Genomic DNA, 27703 nt, shown 5'->3' on the forward strand with positions numbered 1-27703 from the left:
TCTCATAATTTACATGAGTACAAGGTGATAGGCAGATAATAAATGCAATTAATAGAGATGCGGAATCCATAAGAAAGCTTAGCTTGTGGGTATGGACCCCGATAATTAGCCGATTATACATACATATGGATTATAAACACAACAAACATGAAAGAAACAAGACAATGGGGATGGAAGGCAAAAACCGGAATATATGGAAATAAATTACAATAATGTGTAGGTAGAAATGATGATAGAACAAAATCATTTGCATAATCAAGAAGAACACCTCTGATCAGTAGCTAAACGTTAATAGTGAAAAAGACTCAAAGTTGAATTAAACAAGAGAAAATCGATTCCATTATAAAGTGAAAATAAAGAATACGTACATGTCGAAAAGTATAATTAGAATGAAATAATCACAATTTTATTTGAGCGTATTTTTATACATTAAAATATGACAAGATAATGTGCGAACAAGGCCAATTAGGCGTATTTATTTAAGAGGAATTGCTTGAAGGTTTTTTTTTTAATATGATATCAGATTTGGTATTATGCAAGGGCCGCTGGAGGGAGTTCCATAGCTTGGGACCTTGGAAGGGAATGGCTTTTTGGGCGAGTGTGGTACGGACATTGGGAAGATGATAGTGGGCAGATTGTCGGGTTGCATGAGAATGAATGGCGATGTTTCTAGTGAAAACCGATGCAAGACAACATGGAATAACATTCTGAGGTAATTGGTGCATGAAGATACCAAGCTGAAAGGTGTAAAGATCATATATTTAATGTTTTGTGAGAATAGAACAGGGGATCGCTAGGGGCTCGGAAATGTGCATTGTTAATAATACGCAAAGCCGCCTTCTGGAGTACAAGGAGTCTGTTTAGGTGACACCGGGATGCGTTCCCCCAGGCTAGAATTCCATAGTTTAAGTAGGATAAAACTAGAGTATTATACAAGGTAAACAAAATATGATGGGGAATAAATATTTTTATTCTATTAATAACACCTATATTTCTTGAAACAATTTTGCATAATTTTGCAATTTTGCATAGGCCTATATATAATATAAGTCAACGTAAATTTTTGAATTTTTGTTTGTACATGTAGAATCAATCCTTTCAAATATGAGCAAATTTATATAGGCTGTATTTTTTGTGCATCAAACATCACACAAAGAGGGTTTGTGGTACTGAATGTTATAAAACGTGACCAAATAGCACCACCGCACAATATTTCACTGGACTGGAGTCTTATATCCTTATATTGAACACATCCATGTCATTGTTGGGGAGTCGAGTGTGGCCTAGTGGTTAGGATTCGTGACTCCTGAGCAGAGGGTTAGGGGGTTCGAATCCAGCTGCTGGTCATATGTTGTGTCCTTGGGCAAGCCACTTCATCCCCGCTTGCCTCTCTCCACCCAGGAGTATAAGTGGGTACCAGCATTAGTTGGAGAGTAACTGCAATGGACTGGCGTCCCATCCAGGGGGATCGGACTGATAGAAATATTCTCAGTCGTTTCATGCTACTGAAACCAGAGATTAAACGCCGGCCTGATGGGCCACATTGACTCGTGACAGACTTTACTTACTTTACAATGTCAACTTCGATGGCAGGTCAAGACGGAACAATCATGGCAAAGTAAATCAGCTGCGCCTTGGATAAAAATAACCACTTCAATTCAAGTCAGTGCAGTTTAAATGGAGATTTATAAACATACCCCCCCCCCCCCCAAAAAAGTGGGACAAATACAGACATCAAAACATTCTCTGATTGGACCCGTCAAATCACCAAGATTTTCGCAACACCCTATGGCGGTAGCAACCCTCATAACTCTCGATCGTCGACAACATAATAGCCATCGTTTTCTCAGAACAGAGTGAGAAAGACACTAGAGGAATTCCTATAATTCTCCATTATCATCGATCATTCGCTCGTACCCCCGCCCTGCAAACAGGGCGGGGGGGGGGGGTCCGAGCGAACATTGATCACTGCCGTCTTCAAGGATATTTTTGGCCAGTCGGACAATTTTATCAATTCAATTTTATCAATTATTTTTTGTTATCGCCTTCTCGACACATGAGTCGACTGGAGATTTGTAAATTTCAGAAAAGAAGAACGCTTATAATGTTCGCATTCTATTGCTGTTTTTGATTGGCGAAAAAGTGCAACACCCAACAAAGTGACGTCACAATAGTTGCGCATGTGCAATCCATGCATGGTGTTGCATGCAGTTCGTGCATAAACAATGTTACCGCGGCCGGCCCCATCCACGTTCCATCCAAGGTCTAATTCTACCTCCATGGTCTAGCTGTGAGAGTATTGACATTTTAGATCAATACTTTCACTCCAACAACATGTATTTGTGTGTTCTTTGCTGATTTCATCGATTGTCGTACTTGTATAATAAGCTTTCGAAGTCTGAGTGCAACTTGGCTGAACTATGAAAGGTAAGAATCTTTCCGTTTGCTCACTTTCCTTTCGTGGTCGACTGACTGCTTAACGTTACAGTACACTTTGCAAAGCAAAGTCAATGGAGGAAGGAAACATGGCATAGCGTTCAGAAGAAACTGAAGGTTGACAGCTAATCGAAACTACAATTACCTTTGAAACTTGTGACCTTCTTTTACACCAATAAAAAGGAATCGTTGATATCCTGTCATAATACTGAATAAAAGTTAAGACCTCAAAACACCAAAATCTGACAGCCCGACATTCCAGTCAGTGACACCTAACTTGCCGTGCTGGCGCAGAGCACAATCTAAATCAGTGGATAATTCGGCAGTCGTGTAGTTTGGGACCCTGTTCCCAAAGAGAATGAAAAGACATTTTTTTTCTTCTTTAAAAAAAAATGTTTTGGCACTTAGCAATACCTAAACATTTGGCGATTATACAAGCAGGAAAAGTCACTTTATGTGTTTGGAATCATCTTAGTTTGCTGCTTATGTTGAATATCATCAGGCCTGTTTTTTTTTTGTGTGAACAGAGGCTAGGACAGGGTTTTGATTTGTGAACAGATTGTAAAAAAGTAGAGGTATTCTAAACTTAAAATTACACGAATCTCCGATTATTCTGACAACAAAACACAAACAAATTTGAGCTGTTACTCTTTTTCAACATAATTGCAATGATTGTTGTAACATTTGTTTATAAATAAGTACATGTAGTTTTTAGTACAAAACCAGACTAGCTGGCTTGTACCTGTTCACGGATGTGTAACTGACGCTTACAAAATGTGGACTAACTAAATTTGGAAAAATAGGGTAAAAAGCAGTGTTGGAGGTCTCGAGGCCGGCCTCGGCCTCGAGGCCGGCCTCGAGGCCGATTTTCATGGCCTTGGCCTCGGCCTTGGCCTCGGAGGTGCAAGGCCTCGGCCTTGGCCTTGGCCTCGGAGCCTTCCGGCCTCGGCGAATCGGTCGAGGCCGGCTCGAGGCCGCCCATTTTGATGAGTTTTCTATTCTAATTAATTTTCATTTTTTACCGTATCAAACCCTCGAGATTCTGCCGCAGTGGGTTCCGTAAAACGAACGCATATACAATGTACGCACGAATGAACTGGAAATGGTTGCATTGAACGTACTCACGTACGTGTACGTAGCATCTTCGCCTAGCCTGCGCTTCAGCTTTCTACGTGCGTGCAAACGTTATAACTGTTACCGCGTGCCAGACTACATAAGTCTGGCACCAATTCCATCTGCGTACAATAACATGTGGTAGTAGACTAGTCTGGTTGCAGTATTGTACAACATTTTCTCGTTTCGCCTCTGTACCCCGACCTTTAAAAATGATTTGCGGCAAGGTGCGGCAAGCTTAATTAATTTTTTTTTATAGGCCACTGTTTTAAGTAAAAGTCTGAACTTTCTGGGTACGATCGAGTGTACTGGTCCGTACCATTTTTTTTTCATAAAGATATGAAAAACGGTTTCGATTCATCAAGTAGATTTTATTTTTACACGGTGATTTAAATGAAAGTTCCGGCTCACACGGTAATGTTTGGCGCAAATGGTCGATATGGAAAGATTTCAGAATTCGTTTTTCCATCCAAATGAATGCGAAGTTCTGAATGAATGTTTTAATAATAGGAGTCAGTATTCCTCGTGGTACCAGGATACTTTTTTTGTATTTTTAGAGCCATGTTGATACTTATTACATGTATAAGCACGGTTTAAAATTTACTAATTTTGCGTGGTTACAGAAATACGGCCAAAACCTCTGGACTCCCTACCTCTTGCCATGATCTTAAAATTCTTCGAAGCCATTGGATTCAAATCGGATGATCCGAGAATTCATGGTCATTTGATGAACTGAGTGATATCATGCACGCATGTTCCGTGTTGCCGTGTTGTTTGGAGTGGGATTGGTCATTGCCAGACTTTGTCTGGTTCCGCGGTATTAACAGTGATAATGCGTGGACACTTATCCCATTGTGTGGAGCGGGATTGGAACTATGCTTTGCCCGTGCGTAACGGCGGGCCGTCTGGCATTGTCTGGTCGCATCGCGGTGTTTCCTCGGCGCGCGCCTGGACAGTGCGAAGGTCGGGGGGGGGGGTCGAAACTTTTTGGTTATGAGTGGTAAAAACCTGATTCAAAAATCAAGTTGTTGTTTATTTAATGGGGATTCCTATGATATTAAGCATTTTGATAGGTTTTGAAAATAAGATTTATAAAACATGCTAAAAGTAAATAATGTAAATCTGACAGAATAAAAACTCAAAATTTGGCCATTTAAATTGTTGTATCTCCAAAGGGCAAACACCTATGAGCCTGATTCAAACGCCATTGATTTTGTTGTGCAATTTGCTTTCAGTGATACAAAACTTGAGATTTCTTACTTTAAAAAATAAACTCAGTGAATTCAAATAAAAATATGTTAAAACTCCAACAAAATCTTAGCCTTGTTTAAGTGATTTATATTTTATTACATGTTTTGACAGCCGGCCTCGGCCTCGGCCTTGGCCTCGGAGGTGGTGGCCTCGGCCTTGGCCTTGCGGTTGTGGCCTTGGCCTCGGCCTCGGCCTTGGCCTCGGAGGTTGTGGCCTCGGCCTTGGCCTCGGCCTCGGAGGTTGTGGCCTCGACTACAACACTGGTAAAAAGTAAGGTTTTTTTTTATCATCGTTGGAAATTGATACAAAAATTGCACTTTCTTCTAAAATGACAGCACACCAGGTGCCATGATTTCAGTCACAGCATGCTTCGGAATATTATTCACTTACAGTCAAGTGAGGTATTTCATAATTATATCGTAGTTTTGTTTTTTTGATGTTTGCAAATGTTGTAGGGCCTATATCACCTTTAACAATAACATCTCTTTGGAAAATAGATCTTAATGCCAGTAATAACTTGTTTACCCACAAAAAATATTGAAATGAAATCTTGTTTTCTTTGCCGATATTCAAAGCCAGATCCTTGCGCCTCACAATCACCACAAGTCAAAATCCGACCACCTGTCAAATAATAAAGAAACAAAATTCCATGATTATCGCTCATGCATGAATTATTACCACTGCAATGGTGTTTTGGTCGAGGGTGGACACAAAAAATAAAAATTCACACCTCATAACGGATTGCCACCTGGTCAGACGGCAACTTGAATTGATTCGTGCTGATGCCGGAAATTACCTTTTTGTGTGTGTGGAGAAATGTATCGCTGTGACTTGAAATGACGTCGAAGGAAGTGTTGACAATTATCCGTAATTACAATGGCTCGGGACCAACTGAGTAATTGGAAGCCTTTAATAATGGTTTCAAACCACTTGTTTGGCTGCCATAGTGACCAAGCGTCAGGCTTGCTTTATGATGTTTGATACAGAACCACTTCAGGAACTGTTGAGTGCAGAGGGGAACTTTTTGTATAAAAACACAGTGTTGCTGATGATTGCATTATTTTTCACTTGGAAAAGTCTAAGACTTTGTAATATTTACGGTGTAATGACTTAGTTGAAGTCATTTTATGTAAGTGTGCGCTGACAACATTAAGTCAAATTGGTATCTTAAATTGAACTACTCAATGATATAAATTTCCTTTAAAGGGTATACATTGTACATCATTTGCTTTTGCTGTAATTTTCAGAAATGGATGGAATTGGGGGGTTGGAAATATATAGCAAATATAGTTACACTGACTTTTTTGAGGTTTTGGGTTCGAAAATGCTATAAAAACCAAGAAAAACAATCATTTTCCTGTAGTCTGGTTCCCTGACTCCATATAAGAAGAAACGGTGACTGCTCTATGTTCCGACACCCCTATGTTCCGACAACCTAGATTGTGTTACTCCCTGTTAGGGTTAGGGTTAGGAATAGGAATATGTGCAGTCGGAACATAGGGGTGTAACCGAAGAAACAGAGCAGTTTACATACATTGGGGAATTGTAAGGTCAGGGAACCAGTCTAGCTGGCTTGTACCCGTTCATAGGTGTAATCGATTGCAAACAAGTGCGATGGTCAATTGGGGCCAGTATTTGAAAAAAAGCCAGTTTTTTCAAACGCTGGTCGGCCGACCAACGTTGGAAATTGATACAAAAATACCACTTTTCTTGAAAATGACAGTATACCAGGTGCCATGATTTTACAGGATGCTTTACACTGTCATTCACTAACAGTCCAGCAAGGTATTTCAAAATGATTTGGTAGTTTTATTTTTTGATGTTTGCAAATGTTGTATTTTCCCTTTAACTCCCACTGTAAGCATAAAATGTTACCTGTTGTTTTGCCTCAGTTTAAAATCCATGAAAAAAATGCAAGTCTTAAAAAAAATTGAAAATATCTTATGGAAGAAAATAATCACAATATTTGGAGTGACGCATCATTATCGATTTTTGAGTGTCATTCCTAACACTTGTGTTTATTCAAGTCCCTGTTTTTTTTCTTGAATGCGCGAACAATTGTTTGGGGACAGGTGGCAATAATATCCAGTTTGGAACAGAAGCAGAAAAGACGAAGAGCACGGCACACACGGAAAAGTGTTTATCATTTGCAGAAAGGCTTAACTCCAGGATTTCATCTTGCTAAACAAGCAATGTGCAATGGGTCCGAAACATGACTGCTGGAGTTGCTGTGTACACAATCTCTATCCCTGTGTACCCCAAGAAACGTGACAGACTACATCTAGAGGACATTCATTTGTTGACAGTTCCTATAGTAACTGATCATAAAAACACTCATTTTGGTTGAGTTTAAGGTTCACAAGCGTGACTCTTTGAAACAATGGCAGTTCAGTATGTTAAGTTTATAAAGGCACCTCCAAAAAAAATTACAGTACTGTTGAAGTTGTGAACTTTTATATACACTCTTTCCAGTATCCACAACACTTTCCAGTTTCAACACGTAGGCCTATGTAACTCAATACATTTGTACATTTGTGTGGTACCGGTATGTATTCACGGAAAGAACACCAAATCCCATGACAATAAAAAAACATGAAGGGTCAAAAGGTCGTGGAAAATATGAAAACAAACTGACCCCATAGTCACCTTGGCACTGTGAATTCTGTTCAAACATCATTTCAGGTATAAAATTGATTTTACGGGCAATAAATTATTTAGGCATTGAATTCAGTGTTTACATCAACTGTAGACTCTCATATTTTTTTAGGTGCCTACCGTAGCAAGGGAAACTCGTATTTTAATCGCAATTTTCATGATTTGAAATTCTCAAAGATAAGGATCTCTTGTATTTAATGTGTATTGTCATGTAACATTGTACTTAAAAGAATTAATAATTAAAAGTTGCGTTTGTCATTCAAATTAATGAATAACAAATATTGATTTTAAGAATATTGATTCAAATACCGGCCTGATTGCTTTAGCGCGTGCCTGTGCGTGTGTGCAGTGTCACTATTTTTGATTCTCTGTACTCGTGTGACGGAACGTCAATTGAAATGCGGGAATAAAGTCCACCAGTTCAAACCATTCAAACGGTTGCCCCAGACCACAACCACAACAACTCAAGTTTCTCCATTTGCTGTGTACTTGCGCACTCGCACGACTCCCGTCAACGCATGAGAGTATTCCTCCCTGCGGCCTGCGTGCCTTCACATCACTACCAACTTTCTCAGTAATTAATCTGATTTGGTGCGATGTCAGCGATTGTTTGCCTTGTCTGTTTAATATTCTCCAACGGTTCGTGTTAACACAGGTTGAGTGCACTGTTTGCTGCGATGCAGTAGCCGCGGTATCCCTGGTGCAACAGGCCAATCCAAAGTGCCGAGCTGCATTAAAATCCCTGTCAACAAGCCAACGGAGCGGACACGGGTGAGCCGTTGAATCGTTAGATGGTTGTGCAAAGACAAACACTTGGGCAGGACGCTCTCTGATGACCAGAAACCAAGCTCAGCCCAACGAGCCATTTTCCCTGATAAAACATTAAACACCCAGATCAAACAGCGAGTTGATAATGGCACTTCTGAGTCAACACTACGGTGGTAGGGTACCGGGGATGCTCATTAAGGCCTACGGTTCCATGCCAAGTACCAGTAGAAAGACCAGCATCCCCAGCACCATGAGCAACACCAGGGGATGTGAAGTTGCTCCGGACAATATTCCCGTCCTGCCGGAGAACTCGGACCACGGGCAAGGGTGCAACCACGTCATCTATCACTATGCGAGCCAGGTGTTCGGCAGTCTACGGCCGGCTAACAAGACGGACAAACTGGTGCTGGATGTGGACCTGAGAGCAGGGCGGGAACCGCCAAAGTTGACGGCAATCAAAGACGAACGGGCCAAGAGGAAAGTCTACGATCTGGCATTTGACGCACTCAAATGTAAGTCGCTTTCCAACTTACCTCGTATTTAATATCGTAAAAAAAATATTGTTGGTGTTGCTATGGAAACAAGCTATTGTTTACAGTTTTGTTTAGTGTTTTGATCGGTGGCTTGTTTTAACCATGCATGTTGTGTACTCGTTTAGTTGCACTTGAAGCAATGACGTGCCTTGTAATTCATTACCTCAGAAGTTGTCGTGAAAATATAGGGAAAGATGAAACATTAAGTTGCAAACTCCTTGATAACAAAGCATGTCACAGTTGAAAAGACAACGGAAATATTCATGTTTTTGTGTTTGTCATATGTTCATATGTGATGCGATCAGGCAGGCTACATGAGTCGTTTGTCGGGAATTTTCATTTGGAGATACCAGCCAAAATAGGGCCACTTCATCACATCTCTTGGTGTTCCGACTTCCATAATTTTTGAACTAAAGATGGTATCACAATGCGGTATTCACAGCAGTAATGCTGAGGTTGTGCTGTTTTCAAATCTGTAATAAATTTTTTTTTGGACCGGGGTCGACAAACGACTCATTTAGCTTGATCGCATCACATTGTCTTAATGCTGAAGCTTTAACCATTTCTCTAATTTAAAATCAAGTTAAATTCAATTTACATAATGAAACTGGCAGACATCACCATTTCCCAAGTATTCTTTGCGAGATTTTTACAACCAGACCAGAGTCCAGCAGACATAATGTGCACTGTAATCGTTGAACAGATAATTTGTCCCTCTCCATTTAGCTTAACAAATCAACATCTTTATCTCAAAGCAAATCATACATGTAGTAAAGGTGTCCCATTCAGTTGTGTAACATGATCTGTGTGTGTACCGATAGTATCTTTTTTTAGTTTGAGATCAAGCTTGTTTGTTTGTTAAATGCATGTGATAGGTTAAAATCAGATATGATTGACCAAGGGCATATTTTAACAGTGTCTGCCAATGTCTGTGCCAAGTACCAGTATTTTGATATTTGAAGCGAACGGATCTCTTTGAATGTTTTTATTTTGTGAATTTTTGTTCTTTTTTTGGGGGGGGGGGGGCGGAAGAGCTATAATAACTTAAGTTACTCCTCAAATAAGTTTCGTGATGAGTTTTGTTTTTTAAAAGCTGAGTTTTAGCACAACAATTGCTTTTTGTTGACGGAACAAATTTCTTGAATCTGCGATTAAAATATCAAGGAGTGAGTCGTGGTCCTTTAATTGGATTCAAATTCTATTACACATCTGAAGGGTCAAGTGTATTGCTTACAAACAACAATAAACTGTTTTCTCTGGTTACTTTTATTTTACTGCAAATGCATATATCACATTACAAAAAAGACCTTGGTAAAAGTGAGCGTGCCAAGATAGATTTCAAGTTCAGCAATACTGAGCTTCAATGAATGAGGTAATGGAATGGCCTGGGTCATCGCAGGTTCATTGCTAAATATACACAATATCAGTTTCCAGTCACAGCTTTGTCAACACCTCAACATCCGATTCCTGAAGAAAAAAAAAACAAGTGGTGAGATAAAAGATTGAATTTTGCACTGATTGAAATGAGCGGTCGTTAAAATCCAGCTTGTTTGAAGGTTTACAAGGAATTTAGAGCTGAACGACAAACTTTCACAAATCAGGAAAAAAAAACCCGGAATAAATTAATAGAATCCGTTAATTTAGCAAAATAAAACTAAAACATCCTACCTGTCCCAATATCCATTAACCCCTCATTCCCCAGCATAGTTGACTAGGAACCGTACCCATTCAGGCAGATTCCAACACCCATTGCAATCCACTCTTTACCAAGTACAGTGAAATCTCGACAAAGTCTGTCAAACCGCAGGGGAATGGGCTCAAATTTTGTGTTAAGCAGAGTTTTGAGTTAGCAAATGGATTTTCTTTTTAAAAAACAATTGACGGGAATAGGTTCTTACTTTGAGTTAGAAAGGTTTTCGAGTTAGCAGGTTTTGACTTATCAAGATTTCACTGTTAATAAGTGTAATCCTCTGCCCCCTAGGAAAATGAAAAGAAAAAAAGAGAACGGTTTTTCTTGGACGCTTTTGTTCTGTGAAACTTTTCTTGCTGCAAGAAAATCAATACCTGCTTTTAAAGATTCATTATGTCTACAACCAGGACCTGCTGACATGTTTGTTGTCTGTGTTTGTTTAAGAAAAGAAACATTTTAAAGTACTGGGCCAGGACAAGTAGTATACATGTACCAGTAGATAGTACGCTATGTTGTTGAATGTTCTAGGGTTATAGAAATGTGTATTGAAAGGAGTATAATCAACTAAATGTCAAATTTGAGAACCACCTTTTTAAAAAACTAATTTGTACGTGTGGTAAATGTGTCTGTTTTTGCTTGTTTTAAAGACTTTTAGACATGGCCATGAACAAAACAAACTTTTAAATTCTTGTATGATGCCTTCTATTGATGATGTTATTTTCTTGTTAGGTATTTGCTGTTCTAAGAGTACAAGGATCTGATGGTCCAATGAATCACATGCAAATGTCACTAACTGTTTTGTTTGTAACAGCCGCGCGTATGGCCTATCATCAGCTACCAGATCCTTGAGCCACTTTTCAGTTGCTATGATTTTTTAATTCCATGCACATATTTAAAACAAAATCAGAGTTAAACTTAAAGTTGCATTTTGTTTTTACATGTACTTCAACCAAATCATGAATAGTTGTTTATGATTTACGATTAACCACGTATTAGAACCTCCCAAGCCACTGCATGTATTGAGAAAGGATCAAGGATGTGCTTATCTTCTGTGAAATCTACTTCATAATTTGGTCAACACAGGTCCATGATCTTAAAGAAGTAGGAAGCCATTAAAGAGAACATATACCTGAGAACATAATAGGTGTTTACCTGAACTATCTGCAAACTCTTTTGTCAGTAGATGCATCTTATCTTGTATTGCAGTAAACAGGGCAGTGACCCATAATAGACCGGGCAGTTTCACCAAGACAATTTAGAACAAATTTCCGGGAACTGAGTGCCCAAGGTGCAATTATCTACATGTAGCACAATGACAGGCAAGTATGAGATGGGCCATTGATGGACAAAACAAGGCAATTTTGTTTGAAAGGGCATTGGAGTAAAGAAATTTCCTGGGTGAATTGATTTCTAAGCATCCAATAAATGCAAATGGAAGCATCTATAGACGCTTTACAGTTCAATAAACACTGATCTCCTACTTTTTTCCTCCGTTTTGTTTTGTTTCTGAAGCCCTGTCTTGCTGTATTTTAAGACCAAACAGACTAAACTGTTCTTCCCGTTATTTATAACTAAAAAAGAAAGGAGAATAAAATTTACGGGGCAGGGGAGCGCTGTTTATTTCTTTCTTTTCGGACAGCAAAAATAGAATGGGAGGAATACTGCCAATGCTAACATGCTGATTTAATCAAAATCCTTCATAATTTTATGATTATTAGTATTATCATTAATCATTTCTGGCAATGAAACCAAGGATTCCTCAAAAGCGCCCTAGGCATTGTAGGTCGCAAGGCTGAAGAAACCTGTGGAGAGAAGACAACGTGAACAAGTTACATTGTTAAGAGGTGGGAAGAAAAGCCCAGAAGAATATTCTGGGGAAACCCATGGAATCAGGCAGGGACTGAAATCCCAATCCACATATTGGCCCAGGCTGGATTCGTACCCGGTTCGCAGCGGTGGAAGGTGAGGAAAGAACCGCTATGCCCAGCCTGATAAATGTAGGATCTGAAAATTTGTTTGTATTATTTGCTTCATACTGATACTTTCACTGTTTTAAGCCCCCCCCCAAAAAATAAAAAAAAATTAAGACTCAAGACATGTAAATTACAGGGGGAAAATGAGTATCTGGAAATCCTAATCCTGCTGTTCAGACATCAAGGCATAATTTTAAATCTTTGTCAGATAAAAAAAAAAATCTGCTTACAGCCTTGCATTAAGGGTTGACAGAGAGAAAAAAATCTGTGGAATAAAATTTCCCCATGAATTTCCACAATCTATCCTGCTTTTCGATCTTTGATCTTTGAAATCACTATTCCGTTTCTCATCATCTCATCGTTGCCAAATCAATCATGCTCTCTGCTTGGCAGGATCAAGTGCCTGGAGTACGGCTCTGTCTGATAATTAATGGCGGAAGTCAGACCAATTTTCCTGATAAATCATTGACTGGCATGCTTTCCCCTTGTGATATTTTTCTCTGTTCAGTAAAAATTTCTCACTCAGAGATATTTCTCGCTGATTATTTCACGACTGTCACTCTTCATAGACTTCAATTTCCGTCTTCTGGAATAATCAATTTAATGTCTCAGACGATGAAAGTTCCTCTTCTGTAATTTAACACGAATATTTGAATTGCCTGCTTCTATTTCATGCTGATGATGAAATCGGATCACTGTTAATGTGATGATTCTCTTTAATACGGCATTAAGTTGAAAACATATTCTTTATGGGAAACCTCCAACACGGGGCTGGATAGCTCAGTTGGTAGAGCACTGGAACGGTAAGCCGGAGGTCACAGGTTCAAATCCCGCTCCAGTCAATTTCTTCGTTCAACTTTCAAAAAGGATTATGTGTAACATACCGGTACCTAGTCAGGTTCCCTTCGTGGTCTACTTGAAAATATTTAGTTCAAGAGCTTGGGGTACTGTAATAAAGAAAGTAAATAAATCAATTCATTTAAAATCATTCCATTTTACTCTTATTTACTCAGCACATTTAAAATTGATGTGCCATGGCTGCACTCATCAGTTCCTCAGCAGCAAGGCAAAAATCCAGGGAATTCAGATTAATTACTGTCATCCTTCATCCACGTTCTAGAGAGAAAAAAAAGAAAATCATATTTATTCTGGAGTGTTGTTGAGTGCCTTTTATTTGCCATGCACTCCAGGGTTTAGATTGTGGATGGGCATTAATTTTGAGGACATATATAGGCCATAATTGTCCTTATTTTCCTTAAATCCCTTTATGGGCCTTTTCACGCTAGACAAATCTCTGGGTCGACGCGGGGTTGACGCGGGGTTGAAAACATGCAGCATTTCACACTTGAACATTTTCAACCCTGTGTCAACCCTGAGATTGATTTTGCCCCGGGTTGAACTCAACCCTGCTCCAGACCAGGGTTGAGATTTTCAAGGGTTTAAACTCTTGTCAGGGTTCAGCTCGGTTTGCATAAAACAAGTGTGAAATGAAGCAGGATTGAACGCGGGGTTGAAAAATATAAAAATCAATCTGGGGCGGCACTTGGTTCACCCAGGGTTGAGTTCAACCCGGGTTGAGAGGCTCTAGTGTGAAAACTGAAAAGGCCTTTTGACAGTTGATGTTGGAAAAAAATTGTTTTAATTCTCCTTTGTTTTTTTATTCATTAAAACAAATTGTTCACTCATTGTGATCTTTCATTTCTTCTAGAAATCTTTGTACATGTTTCTCTTTCAGACTGCTCTTGCAGGCGACGGAACAGATTAGATCATCCAGAATCCATTGTTAAATTTGCTAAATTGAAACTTCTTTTAGGGGAAAAATCAGTGTTATGAAATATAAAACTAATTTAAGATCATCATTGTACAAGTTAAAATTATAGTGGAATAGTTTAATGGTTATAGTGTGGTGCCCGCTGCTACATGTACATCAGATTCGAACCAGCCAACCGATCCCGCAAGCTCGGTGGTCGAATGGTAAGACATCTGCACTAGAAAGCAGGAGGTCGGGGGTTCGAGTCCCACCCAAGTGATTTTTTTCCAACTTTCACTCGGGAGGTAACACACTGAGTATACGGTGTTTATACGTCGGTAAAGGGGACCAAAAACTAATATTGCTTTAAGATCATGTTGATTTTTCTTAATAATCGTAATATAATGTTGAAATAACATAAACTCAGTTTAGGAAGAGTGCTAAGGCCAAAAAAAAAAAAAGTCTCCGGTCTCTGGTATGCGCGCGCGTCGCCGTAGCCATGCGCGTCGGCAAAATGAAAAAGTTTTTTTTCAATGAAAGATGATGTCTCAAAACCGCCAAACTCACTGGTTTGACTGGAATCCTGCTGCTGCACAATTTTAACATGTTTTTAGATTGGGTTATGGTTGAGAATAAACTTTATGTGACCTCTCGAGGACTCCCATATATTTGCACTAAGTTTAGTTGGGCACCATTTGCAGTCATCAGCACACATTTGAAGCAAAAAAATCAGGTAAAAAAAAAGCCGCGTCGCCGCACCACTTTTTGGGCAAGCTCCATACCTAATGGAAGCTGGTTTCGACCTTTGTGTATATTGGGGCATTTTACAGATCAAAAACAGACAAGAAGTGGGCATTTTCACTGCTAAATTAATGATTGCCTTCCTTGCTCCATACTTCAAGCAGCATTTCGTTGGTTTAATTCACATGTAGTAAGTAGTTCAAGTGCGTGTGTGTCCTGTTTGAATGTTTGCTTTGTCTATCAAACAGGTGTTCAAGGGTTTTCTACGAGTACCGCGGACTATTTTTCTACGAGTACCGCGGACTAGATTTTTTTCGTACAGGATTTGCTATGAAACCAGTTCAGCGTGTTGAAATATGTGTGCGAAACAAAAGCATGCAGAGTACATGTATGTTAAGAATGGGACATTTTTAACGTATTGGTAGCCGCAAATATACATACATGTACTGGTATAACAAATATTGTACGTTTGCTTGCGATGTTTTCATCTGTTTTTAGATGAAAACATCTCTTCATTGTGTGATTTTTTCCCCCGTTTGTGTGGATGTGCATTTTATTTTGACTACTACTTTCTATTTGTTGTAAAAATTTTGTAATTTTTTTCATAGATTTTTTATACCGGTAGGCACAAGAATTTAATTAGAATGAAGCAATAACAGTGAAAGTAACATGTGAAAGTGTGACAACTGGATGTGAAATGACATTAATTTCACACTTAAGGCCCCCCCAAAAAAGTCTCCGGTTTCTGGTATGGAGCTTGCCCAAAAAGTGGTGCGGCGACGCGGCTTTTTTTTTTTCAACTGTTTTTTTTGCTTCAAATGACTGCAAATGGTGCCCGACTAAACTTAGTGCAAATATTATGGGAGACCAGAGAGGCCACATTAAGCTTATTCTCGATCATAACCCAATCTAAAAACACGTTAAAATTGTGCAGCAGCAGGATTCCAGTCAAACCAGTGAGTTTGGCGGTTTTGAGACATCATCTTTCATTGAAAAAAAAACTTTTTCATTTTGCTGACGCGCATGGCTACGGTGACGCGTGCGCATACCGGAAACCGGAGACTTTTTTTTTTGGCCTAAGGATAATGAATGTACTTGTATATTGTGTGAACATATTCTTAATCAGAATCTCAAGTGGACATGCATTTCAAAACAAATTATAAATACACACTCATTGCAACGTTTATTACCTTCTTTAATTGTTTTCTTTTGATTAAATTGCTGTTAAGTCGTTGCTTGTGGTAAAATTCACACCATCAATCAGCACAGTTTGGATTGAACTGTAGCCATACATGTACCGTACATATGCAAACCGTGTCTTCCAATGAGGTAGTTGTATTACATGTACTGGTATGTACATGTACATTGTGAACCTACTTCAATCTTCTGTACTCGTTTTATAATTATTCAGTTACCCATAACTAAAATTCTGTATTGTTGCAATTGCAGATCAAGCCTTACTGGAGGATATGCTTGTCGACAGCGGTTACTATGGCTACGACACAGTGGTGAGTTTTCAATCTTGTATTTGTTGTTAATATCAGTTATTTGAAGTGTTTTTGTTTTTTTGTAGTGAGGATCAGAATCTGAGTTTTGCAAGTTAGAATGAAAATCAATTTTGATTGATTTTTCGCAATATTTGGGGAATTGGAATTTTACTCTCCGCAGCCTGACGAGAACCACGGCGTCATCGTGGTCATCCTGTGCGACATGCTCAACCGCCGCTTTGCCAGGCGCATCCCCGAAACCAACGAGCCCGTCATCCCTTACGTTCAGGAATTTGAGGACGAGCTGTTCGCCTACACCACCAAGCTGAACGCCTCCCTGGCCCGGAACCGGATCAAGTTCCAGGCGCGGAGCGTGGAGTGTCTCCTGCCGGAGAAAGTCCGTCAGAGGGAGGAATGCGGCACCAAGATGCCCATATATGCATGGGTTAACCAGCTACAGAATAGGTTAGTCTTTAAACTCCAACATTATCTCTCAGATCCTTCAATATCCAAAAGGAGGTTTTGAGGATTTTGTAGGATTGAGAAAGGTAGAGACTAATAAATATGTTGCTTTTTAAAGATATCTTTAATGATCCTCCGATGCAAACATACGTTCTGTGCCAAGTTGTCCTTTTGGTCAAAATCAATCAAGTGACTGTTTTCAACATTTGAGAGCAACCAGCCTACATAAAGCAGGATTGACTGGCTGGGACTGTTTATGTGACTTGATACAGCTATGCTTTGACTGTAGTTGATTGATAAGCCATCTGTACCTACCACTTGTCTGCTTTTGTCTGTTGACTGAATTTGACTAGTCAGAGTGCTTGCTTGAAATATGATCAGACTGTTGGTGACTAGCCTGTGTGAAAGGTATGGCAGGGGAAGAGGATTGATTTTTTTGACTGTCTGTGACTGTTCAGATAGCAGGATGGGTAATATAGGTTTTTCCCATAGAGCTATATTAAATTACTAGAGCGCTAACTCGATGTACAAAGTAATGCCTGATGGGCGCATCCATGTTTGTGCACAAACCTATGGAAAACTCGAAATTTTGTACGGCTTTTGTACGGCTATTTGCATATCTGCGTTTGTATTCCATACTGGTGCATCATCGAAGCCGATACGCCCAAAACTGAAACGCACGATAAGCAAATGAGCGTTTCATTTTGCTCCACGCAAACAGTGCAACGCATGCGCGTCCCTCCGCTGCAGATGCTTTTTGCCGTGACGCTTTTTGAACCGTCATGACGCGCTTAATTTGTTTGCGTATCTTCTACTTGCGCGTTGCATTTAGAGTGCACTTTTGTAATTTAATCCATCTATTTTGATTTTGTTCTACAAACACGCACATAAAGTCAAAATGTCTGCGCCCAGAGCGGCTTCAAAGCATCTCCATGCACAAGAATGAGGAGTTAGCGCTCTAGTAATTTAATATAGCTCTATGGTTTTTCCCTGTGTCATGGAATCTCTTTCCTAGTAAGCTGTCCAAGCAATCATTATTATCAGCATTTGAAAAGTCCCCTTTTCAGAGGCAGAACAATGTCTGTTGATGCCAAGCCCGTCACAGCTCTTTAATTTTGTATATTGTGTGTGTTTTTGGGGTGGGGTGGGGGGGGGGGGTATTTATTTGCAATTATGAGGCATTAGGATATTTAATTCCTCCTAATTGCCATGCCTCTAGCCAATATTACATGCTAATTACCAATAGTGCAAGGGCCCCCAAGTTAATTTAACCTGTAGTGGACCGTGTCTGTTTTCCCAACAATATTACACCAACAACTAATCATTAGCATGAAATGAACGGGCCGTAGCGCCACAGTTTTGCAAAATATGCAAACAGCTGAGAGAAAGTCAACAATGCCGTGTAATTGCCAGCATTTTTATATTGACGTAGTCTGGGGCTTATTATAGTCTGGATATTACTGACGAGGAGAAAGTTTACACGCAAAAAATGAGTTGCTTTTCAAAGCATCGAATTGAAACAATCCTTAGAGAAAAATAGGTGATTTATTAAAGTTGGAAGCATTCCATTTTTGTTTTAGTTAAAACTTTAGATTTGTTCCAACATTTTTCCCCCTCATAAGGGAATTTTTGATCTACAGTTTTTTTTTTTACATCTTGTAAGATGGCAGCTGGAATATTGTCGAAAAGTGTGAAAACTGTAAAATTAGACCATTCCTTATTTTGTTAAAAGTGTTCTTGTGTAGGAGCCATTTGACTATTTTGTCCATTGACCCTAACCGAACTCAACCCATCAAAGTTCAACAGCAGGTTTTGTTTAAATCTGTTGGGATAGGTACAGTTCCCCTAAACTGATGGTCTTATACACTGGGGTTGGCATACCTCCAGAAACTACTGTCCAACAGTGTGTGTGTACAATTTCCCATGTGGGTGTTGGAATTTGCCAGAATGGGTATGGTTCCTAGTAAATTAGGCTGGGGAGTTTTTCCCTGATTTTCGGGGAAACCCCCAGATTTTGTTTAGGGTTTCCCAGTTACAAATATGCCATTTTCCTAATTTTGCATCCTTTCTTGACTTGGGTACAAGTCTTCATATCTGGACAAAGTCTTCATGAACTGGACATTATAAATCAGTTGTTAATTTTTTTTTTAGTCCAGTACCGGGTGGGTGTTTACCACGTGATTATGTTTAGGTCATTCATTGCTTTTTATTTGAAACCTTTTCTTTCCCGGACAAGAGGTTTGTCTCAGTGGTCAGAGTTTGTGACTCATGATCAGAGGGTCAGGGGTTCGAATCCAGCTGCTGGCCATATGTTGTGTCCTTGGGCAAGCCACTTCACCCCACCTTGCCTCTCTCCACCCAGGAGTATAAATGGGTACCGGCATTAGCTGGGGAGTAACCTGCGATGGACTGGCATCCCATCCAGGGGAAATAGAAAGATCCTCAATCATTTCATGCCAAGGAAACTGGAGATAAACGCCGGCCTGATTGGTCCATATTGCCTCATGTACAGACTTGACTTACTTCTATCCCTTATCCTTGCAGTGTTGAGGAGGTAATGGAGCAACTGACTGAGGATGGTTATAAGAAGGTTCCGTCCGTCAAGGCCCTTGCAGAGTACAGCTTTGCCGTGGACTCCCAGTGCCCTAATGTCCTGGTCTTTGATGCTCAGAACAGGAACACCCTGGAGGATAGTTACCTGGTCCGAGGAGGCAATCTTATCATTCAGGTACATAGGTTTGCTCAAGTGAATAATTTCAAACTGCTTCTGTATGTCTGTGCTGAATTTTTAAAGAAGCAACCCTGTGTGTGTGTGCCCTCTTAAAGGTACAGGCAGGATAATTGGTTTAAAGGCATACTTACAAGAAATATTGTTTTAAAGGCATCTTCACAAGAAATACTGTTGTCCCACGATTAAAAGTAATCCTTTACAGCTGATGAAGATGCATGTCTTCTACTAAATAAGTTGAATGGATCCTAAAAATTCTTTCTGTTGAAAAGTTGAACAATGAAATTGACTGGAGTGGGGCTTGAACCTGTGACTTCCGGATAACTACTCCGGTGCTCTTAGGCCCCCCAAAAAACGAAGAAGAATGCATCTTTTTTTTTCGACTTCACCTTTCCCAGGATAAGAGCTGTTGCCTGGGGCCCCACTCCGTCAAATCCCTCCTGAATGAAGGTGACGACGTCATGCACATCTACACCGGGTCTGGCTGGACCACGTCCCATCTGGCGACACTGACCAATCAGGAACTCTGCACCGTCTACGCGTTTGGGGTCAAAAACGAAGAGCATAGCGAGCAGTTGATGGCCAATGCGAAGAAGCTGGGCATACACAGTATCCTTGGCTTGAACGCTGCAGTCATAATTTGAATACATCTGAAGAAATAATAACATATTTCAGAGACTTTTGTGTAGAATTACTGAAGTTTATCCCCAATGGGCCTTTTCAATCAGGTCCTTTAAGTTAACATTTAGGCACCCCCTCCAAAAAAAATAGTCGGTCTCTGGTCAGCGCGCGCGTCGATTTTAATCATGCATGTCAACCTTCTTTTTATTCAAATTTCCGCGGTAGCTACAACAGGGCCCTCTATTGCTGCACCTCCAATTTTTTTCATCAAGGAGCACCAAGGTATGGGGAAATTGCGTCAAGGCAAATGATGGAGGGCACCTAGGCAAATTATGGAGGACACCAATATATATGAGAACATCAAAAAGCAAAATAGTACCCACCTTGTCTGTACAATCCAAGCTTGAAAAAAAAAAATCGCCCCCCAAAAAAGAGAACAACGCGTCACTGCATCAATTCCAGAACTTTGATCTGACCAGAGACCGCCTTAGTTTAAGTTAACCTGAATTCATTTCATAACATAGATTTATTAAAGTGTGGTTGTTAGTTTTCCTTGACCGACTGCCAACTCAGACGTGAAGTTTCTCCAGGACAACTTTTTTGAGGTCCAGCATCTGGACAACCGCTTCAAGAATGTCAAGGTGGTGCTGGTGACCCCGCAGGACTCCAGGTCGGGGGTCACGAACCCTGTGGAATACATTATTCATGAGGGGGCCGGTAAGTCACAAGTCAAATTATGCAGGTCACTTGTCGAACAAAAACAATATAATTTGCATGCTGGATTTAAGAATCATGAAGTCGATTGTTACCTTGGTCACTTGTAGTGTATGTGGTAACATTTGTGCATTTTGTGCATTTTTTTTCGTTTGAAACAACAAAAGTGCTCAAAATGTCCAGAAATGTGCTTAACAACGATTCCGATGAAGTTTAAGCTCAGCGAATGCTATATATTCTGAGAAAACAATATTCCAGGATCTCGAATTCAATTCAAAAGTTGCCGAATCATGTTTTCAATTGTGCCCGAAATCAGCGTATGGGACATGTTCTCATCCAGCCGATTGCAGCTATGGCGATGTTATGCGCTGAACTGATGAATAATAGCAAGTGTGTGTGCATTGTGCCAAGGCTTGCAAGCACCTATTGGCAGCTTCACCGAATTAATAACGAACTGCTAACGGAAATTTCCAAAAATGCGTCTTTAGACGCATCTTTGAAAATGGCCTTTTTGGATAGCTGCAAATGATATACTCTACCTTCACTGAAGTCTCCTGCAAGTTGAGGTAGTTTTTTTGTGATTTAGGGGGTTTGGTTTTTGTTGTGCATGGATGGCAGTAGGAGCAATTATGATACAACCCTGCATTTATGTGCTCAAACTGTATTTGAGATACATTTATAAATTTTAAGTACTGGTTTTAAGTTTACTGCATACAGTGATAAGGATGGAGACAATTTATATATAGCGAGCGCTTTTTGGCCAATTTAATGAGACATTTCTTGTTATTTTGAAGAAATTTGAAGAAAAAAAAGCCAGGTCATGAAATTTTCATACATGTATTACATACAATTTTGTTAACGTTTAGATAATGTTTCAAAAAATATGTACTTAATTTTCTTCGATAGATGCCAGTATATTGAGAGAGTTGTCTCAGGAGCAAGTGGATAATGACAAGATCGACGTGCTAGTGTCTAAACATATGGAGCTACTCAAGCATGCTATGAAATGTAAGACATTGAGAGAAAGAATAGGTCTCTGTGTGAGTTCGAAAGAAAATAAAACTCCCTCTTATCTGAAGGAAATTTCATACAGTGCCTTAACACACAAATGTTCTTAGCACCAGGTATAACATATTCAAACATTTTGTTAAATCACTTTCAATGATTATTTTCTTCTGAATGATAACATCTCCAGCAGAATAATTTCATAGGGTCTTTCGTACCAGTCCTATTTTCACTTCGAGCATCGATTTTCTACCGACTGGATTTTAACTCGGTAGACGGGTTTCCGGGTAATTGCAAATGTTTCTACGTGCCTTTAAAGATCAAACCGAATTAATATTTTTTTCACAGTTCCCCGTGTCCAAGCCGTGGTCTACACCACCAACTCCATCTTCCAGGAAGAAAACGAGAATGTAGTCACCAAGGTGACGGACTACATCAACGCTCGCACGATGGGCAAGAATCCCTTCCGTCTGATCCCCCCGGTCCTGCCTCTCACACCAGCCGAGCTGGAGATGCAGTCGTCTTCAAAGTTCATCAAGATGGAGCCGTCGAGTTCCATGGGAGGATGCTTTCTGTCTGTCATGAGTCGGGAGGTGAGATAATCGGTGCTCGGACAAGGCTATGCTTGCCTTGTCAAGATGGACCTGAAAGTCTCACTTGAGGGCGCTGTTTATACTAAGTTCAGTCAGTCAGTTAGTCAGACGACAGTAGGCCGGCTCTTTGGGTCCCACCAAAAATACCACATTGCTTGTCACATTCTGAAATGGCTTGTGTCCTACACAAATCGCATAGGGATGTGTGTGAATTGTTTTCGTTTTGCTGAAAGAACGCACACCTTTTTTTTGGTGATCCGTGGATAGAACTTTAAAACGGTGTTTGTGTTTAAAATTCCGTAACTTGAAAAGTACTTGAGTGATTTGAATGATTCTTGTACTAAAAGAAAGCTTATGAATTGGGCTTTCGTATCCTAGATTTTGAAAGTGCTACATGCAGAACTTCACTATAACAATGGTCCCGACATTTGGGTTTCGGTTTTGTTTAATCACCCTGTACAAGCTTGCAGTACTTTACATTGAGCTTGATGCCCCTTGAAAGCTCTGGGTCCCTGCACAGCGGAGAATTCAGAAATAACATTGTAAATATTCAGCAATATTCAAAGTGAAATTGCTCAGGAAGTTTGGCTTTAGAACGAGGACAAAATTATTGTTGTGTTTGAAGAGGCAAACGTCAACTTCATAAGGGAGCTTGATAGGTTGTCATTTCTTGTAAGGAAATCAGAAATTAGGAGTTTCTTAGAATAACTAGTTTCCGTGGTTTGCTGTTCCAGGATGAGTCCATGAGTGCCTCCGACGTCCTCGCCAGGGCGGCAGCCAAAGGTCTGTGTGCCCTGCCCGGCGCCAAGCCAACCCCAGCCAGAGGCGACGAATCCAAACCCAAGAAGAAGACCTCCAAGACCTCTCAGAAGTTGCTGCCCAAGAGCGCCTCGGCCAAGAAGGAGAGGAAGGGGGCCAAGATAGCCAAGAGTCCCACGCCGGACCACGCCTTCGGAGCCACGGTCAGAAGCCCCAGCCTGCTCGTCAAGAAGCCCAGCAGTAAGAGACTCCGACCCATCAGAACTGCAAGTGAGTGTTCCTGGGGTCCGCTTGGACAGTTTTTACTCATTCTTCTCACGTTCAATCGCATTCTGGCTACTGTTACAAGATTATGTCCCGATCAACCAATTTTTTGTCCTCTTCATTGTGTGGTAGATTGGTGAATCTTTGTGTTTTCTTTGCATGTATGTATATTAAGTTTGTTGACATTACTTTCTTGTACAACATGGATCCTTACTGAAAGTTATCTATTCATATGAAATACAAAAAGACAATAAATGAACAGTAGATTTTGGTTAAATTTTCATGAGCAAAATATCTTAGAAGATAAACAGTTGAAAGTTTAAAAAAGAATTGGAAATCAGTCATTTGACATGCTTGCAGCTTAAATTTTTTATTGTAAGTTTTCATTAGGAAAAAAAAAGTTTATATTTTTTTTAACTGGGGTTTCAGCAAATTTAAGTTCTTTCTGAGTTGATATTTGTTAAATACTTAATTTTCATCCATTAACCCAAACGCTCCCCAACCAGCCAAACTCCAACACCAGGATTTGTTGGAATCTGTTAGGACGAGTACTGCACTAGTAAACTGACTGTGCTTTAGGTGGGATTAGGCATACCACAAATAAACAGAGTCCAACTGTTTATGTGCACAGTTTACCATATGGTGTTGGAATTTGCAAGGATGAGGAAGGTTCCTAGTAAATCACCCTAGGGAGTTAGGGTTAAACATTTCTTTGTATTAAATACTTCTTCCCTTACAATTATCAGTTGGAATTTTCTCCATAAAAAATCCAAAAGTGATTCACGAATAACTCTGAATGAAATTATTTAATGTTGCAACCATCTCCCCAATTCCCCTCCCCCATCCCTCCCCCTTTGTCCATTGTCTGTATAGAAAAAGATACCTCGAAGGGACCAGGGGACGTCCGCCGAAGGACCCAGCAGGATTCCTGGGCGGAGCTTAGCGCCAAGCATGCATTATTAATGAGGTCGACCCCCAGATAGTGACCGGTCTGGGGGTTTGTCCGCAAACCCTGATTTTTATTATTGCATGCTCTTGTGGTCTGTGCCAATGCTATATCGTGAGTATAGTGTGAGCTATCACGGTGTGCAGTGCAACTTACAGCATCAACTAATGCTATACCATTTCTCCTTTTTCGCCTGATATTATTCGATACTAACAAACATTTTTCATTCCCTAGCTGTCACCAGAGGCACGCAATGCCAATTGTCATCATTACAGCATTCCGCTAAATGTAAACTTTATGATTATTCATGCTTAGCATACATGTATCCCATCCAGGCAAATAAGTACAGTTGTGTTCACAGTACTTGCTCAAAATGTTTTTCAAACTCAGCAATTCTAAAATCAAGCATATACAGATTACAATTCAGTGCTTTTTATTTCTTGAAGCAGTTCACTGTTGTTGTTTTTTTAATTCCAGAAAACATACCTTAGACTGTACTATACTTTCAGTAACACTTTGTCAATCAAGTTTCATTCTACATTTCAGACTTGGTCTTTGGAAAGCTTTCAATCGCTGAAGTTTTTTTTCAAAAGCACTTCATAAGTGAAACAGAAGGTTGTGAATACATATTTCTTCTGATTTCTACATAGTCTACTAATCCTTCCAAACTTGAAGTGTGTCCTGTTTGCGAGTTTGTAAAATGTTATCCATAGTTTCCCATTTTCAACCTTGAAGTTACAAATACTATCCAATTTCATCCTTGTCTTTACACCCTATATTTTCCTCTTGACCAGGACCTTTTTTATGATCCAAGCTGCCATTGATTTTTACTTTCAACATTTTGCAGAACTATTTTTGCCGTTTTCTTGTTCCTTCCAAAGCACAGCATAATGATCAGTCTGACACGCCATCACCATTATCAAAAACAATTTTCAGCCTTCAGGAAACTGTTTATTCCCCTCATTGCTGTGTCAGACGCAGTGCCATGTTTGCACGTGTCGATATTCCTCGTTCACCCATCTGTTGGGTGTAAACGGAATCAGAGACGCTCACAGATTATGAAGGTTTTTACCAAATCTGGCTTTGCTGCTGTCTTAAGAAATTTTTATGTTCGCAGCTCCCGACACTGCACCCTATTGCTTCAACTGAAGTGTTCACAATCAAAGCTTTGATTGCTTCTTTTTAAAATTTTGAGGCTGGAAGTCTGCCGCTTTGGCGCTAATTCAATATGCTCTTCTTGGTTGTAAATAAAAAAATAAAGGGACTAGGCCAAAAAAAAAAAAAAGTCGGTCACTGGTCAGTGCGCGCGTCGATTTTAATCATGCGCGTCAATCTTTTTTTTTCCCAAAATGTTCCGCGGTAGCTCCAACAGCGCCCTCTATTGCCGCACCTCATTTTTTTTTTACCAAAGAGCACCAAGGAATGGGAAATTGCACCAAGGCAAATGATCGAGAGCACTAAGGCAAATTATGGAGGACACCAATGTACATGAGGACACCAAAAAGCAAAATAGTATCCCACCTTGTCTGTTCAATCCAAGCTTGAAGAAAGAAAAAAAAAGCCACGTCAATTCCGGAACTTTGGTCTGACCAGAGACCGAATAATTTTTTTTTTGGCCTTAGTCATAATTCTTTGATCATGCCATAAACTTCATGTATGATGCCACATACATAGTTTTGAAGATTTTTGGAAATGCATACCTTATCATCGCAATTGAAAGAGCAATTCAAAATAATGTTCAAGTCTTTTTTCTTGTTGCCCTACAAGGAGGCTTTTTAAGATTTAAGACCTAAGTTCATTCCATTGTGAGCCTGTAGAAGCTTGAGGTTCAGACAATTAAAATCAAACTAGTTTAATTAGAATTTTTACAGAACAGATTTATCCAAACTATTCACAAGATGGAATTTGTGTCGAGGTGATGTAAATCAATATTAGGTTTTGCCCTAATATTGATTTACATCACCCCGACGCAAATTCCATCTTGTGAATAGTTTAACTACGGTACCCGCTTCTACGTGTACATCAGATTTGATCCAGCCAACTGATCCCACAAGTTCGGTGGTCGAGTGGTAAGACGTGTGCACTAGAAAGCAGGAGGTCGTGGGTTTGAGTCCCACCCGAGTGATTTTTCCCAACTTTCACTCGGGAGGTAGCACACTGAGTATACAGTGTTTATATGTCTGTGAAGAGCAAAACCTAATATTGAGATATATCAAAATATTCCAGTTAGTAAATTATGAATATTCATCATTCTTATTAATATTTATCTATTCGTTCATACAGGTCTGATGTTTGCCCACCACTTCACCAACACACCCACCACTGAGAGACAGCCCTACGGTGTCCCCATGACCAAAGCGTCCCTAGTCAGAGTACAGCCTAAAGTAGAACTCATACTGCCCCATCAGGAGGCCCTCCAGCATCCCAAGCCCTTCCTGTGATTGGACAAAAATGGCAGTCGTGGGCGTGGCTATGCAAAATACTACATGCCCATTGGCTGCTTGTGATAAATTGCGTCCCATTTGTGCTATTACGATTGTATATATTTGCAAATTCATGAGTTCATTTACATATCCATTTTCATGCCACAGTGGGAGTGGTTATGCAAATTACACTCTCCAATTTAATTACTACAATTTCTTAAATTCTCTGATTGGCCAGTGTGCTTGTAAATAGTAATTATCAAATGTATTTATTCATTTTTTTTTTTTTTGTAAATTAAAAATTGATTCCGTCCATGATTTTAAAAGAACAGGGTTTGTAATCATCTTTTTATTTGTTATTTTCAGAAGTTACAAATGTAACAAACAAACTTTGTATCTGATCGGTACATGATCACTTGTACAGTGTATGTAAGGCCAAAAAAAAAAGTCTCCGGTTTCTGGTATGGAGCTTGCCCAAAAAGTGGTGCGGCGACGCGGCTTTTTTTTTTTTTTTACCTGTTTTTTTTGCTTCAAATGTCGGCTGAGGACTGCAATTGGTGCCCGACTAAACTTAGTGAAAATATATGGGAGTCCAGAGAGGCCACATTCTCGATCATATCCCCATCTAAAAACACGTTAAAATTGTGCAGCAGCAGGATTCCAGTCAAACCAGTGAGTTTGGCAGTTTTGAGACATCATCTTTTATTGAAAAAAAAACTGTTTCATTTTGCCGACGCGCATGGCTACGGCGACACGCGCACATACCAGAAACCGGAGACTTATTTTTTTTG

At 39.9% G+C, this 27703-nt stretch overlaps 1 protein-coding gene across 2 annotated transcripts; it reads left to right on the top strand.

The window, feature by feature from the left end:
- The first annotated feature begins 2201 nt into the window (after positions 1-2201).
- On the top strand, positions 2202-27238 carry LOC119727777 (putative methyltransferase NSUN7). 2 transcript variants are annotated; one of them, XR_005271007.1, is made up of 12 exons: positions 2202-2427; positions 8111-8735; positions 16360-16418; positions 16579-16862; positions 19404-19587; positions 19986-20196; positions 20782-20925; positions 21829-21930; positions 22276-22520; positions 23255-23549; positions 24417-24603; positions 26773-26910. XR_005271007.1 is itself a non-coding variant. In XM_038199837.1 (11 exons), the coding sequence occupies exons 2-11, from the start codon at positions 8369-8371 to the stop codon at positions 26928-26930; spliced, it is 2049 nt and encodes a 682-aa protein (XP_038055765.1). In that variant the 5' UTR covers positions 2202-2427; positions 8111-8368; the 3' UTR covers positions 26931-27238. The 2 variants fall into 2 exon arrangements, 1 of the variants encoding a protein (XP_038055765.1); XM_038199837.1 differs by lacking the exon at positions 24417-24603 and having other exon boundaries at positions 26773-27238.
- The last annotated feature ends 465 nt before the right edge of the window (positions 27239-27703 follow it).

This window comes from Patiria miniata, unplaced genomic scaffold (assembly GCF_015706575.1).
Source record: "Patiria miniata isolate m_02_andy unplaced genomic scaffold, ASM1570657v1 HiC_scaffold_20, whole genome shotgun sequence".
NCBI lineage: Eukaryota > Metazoa > Echinodermata > Asteroidea > Valvatida > Asterinidae > Patiria > Patiria miniata.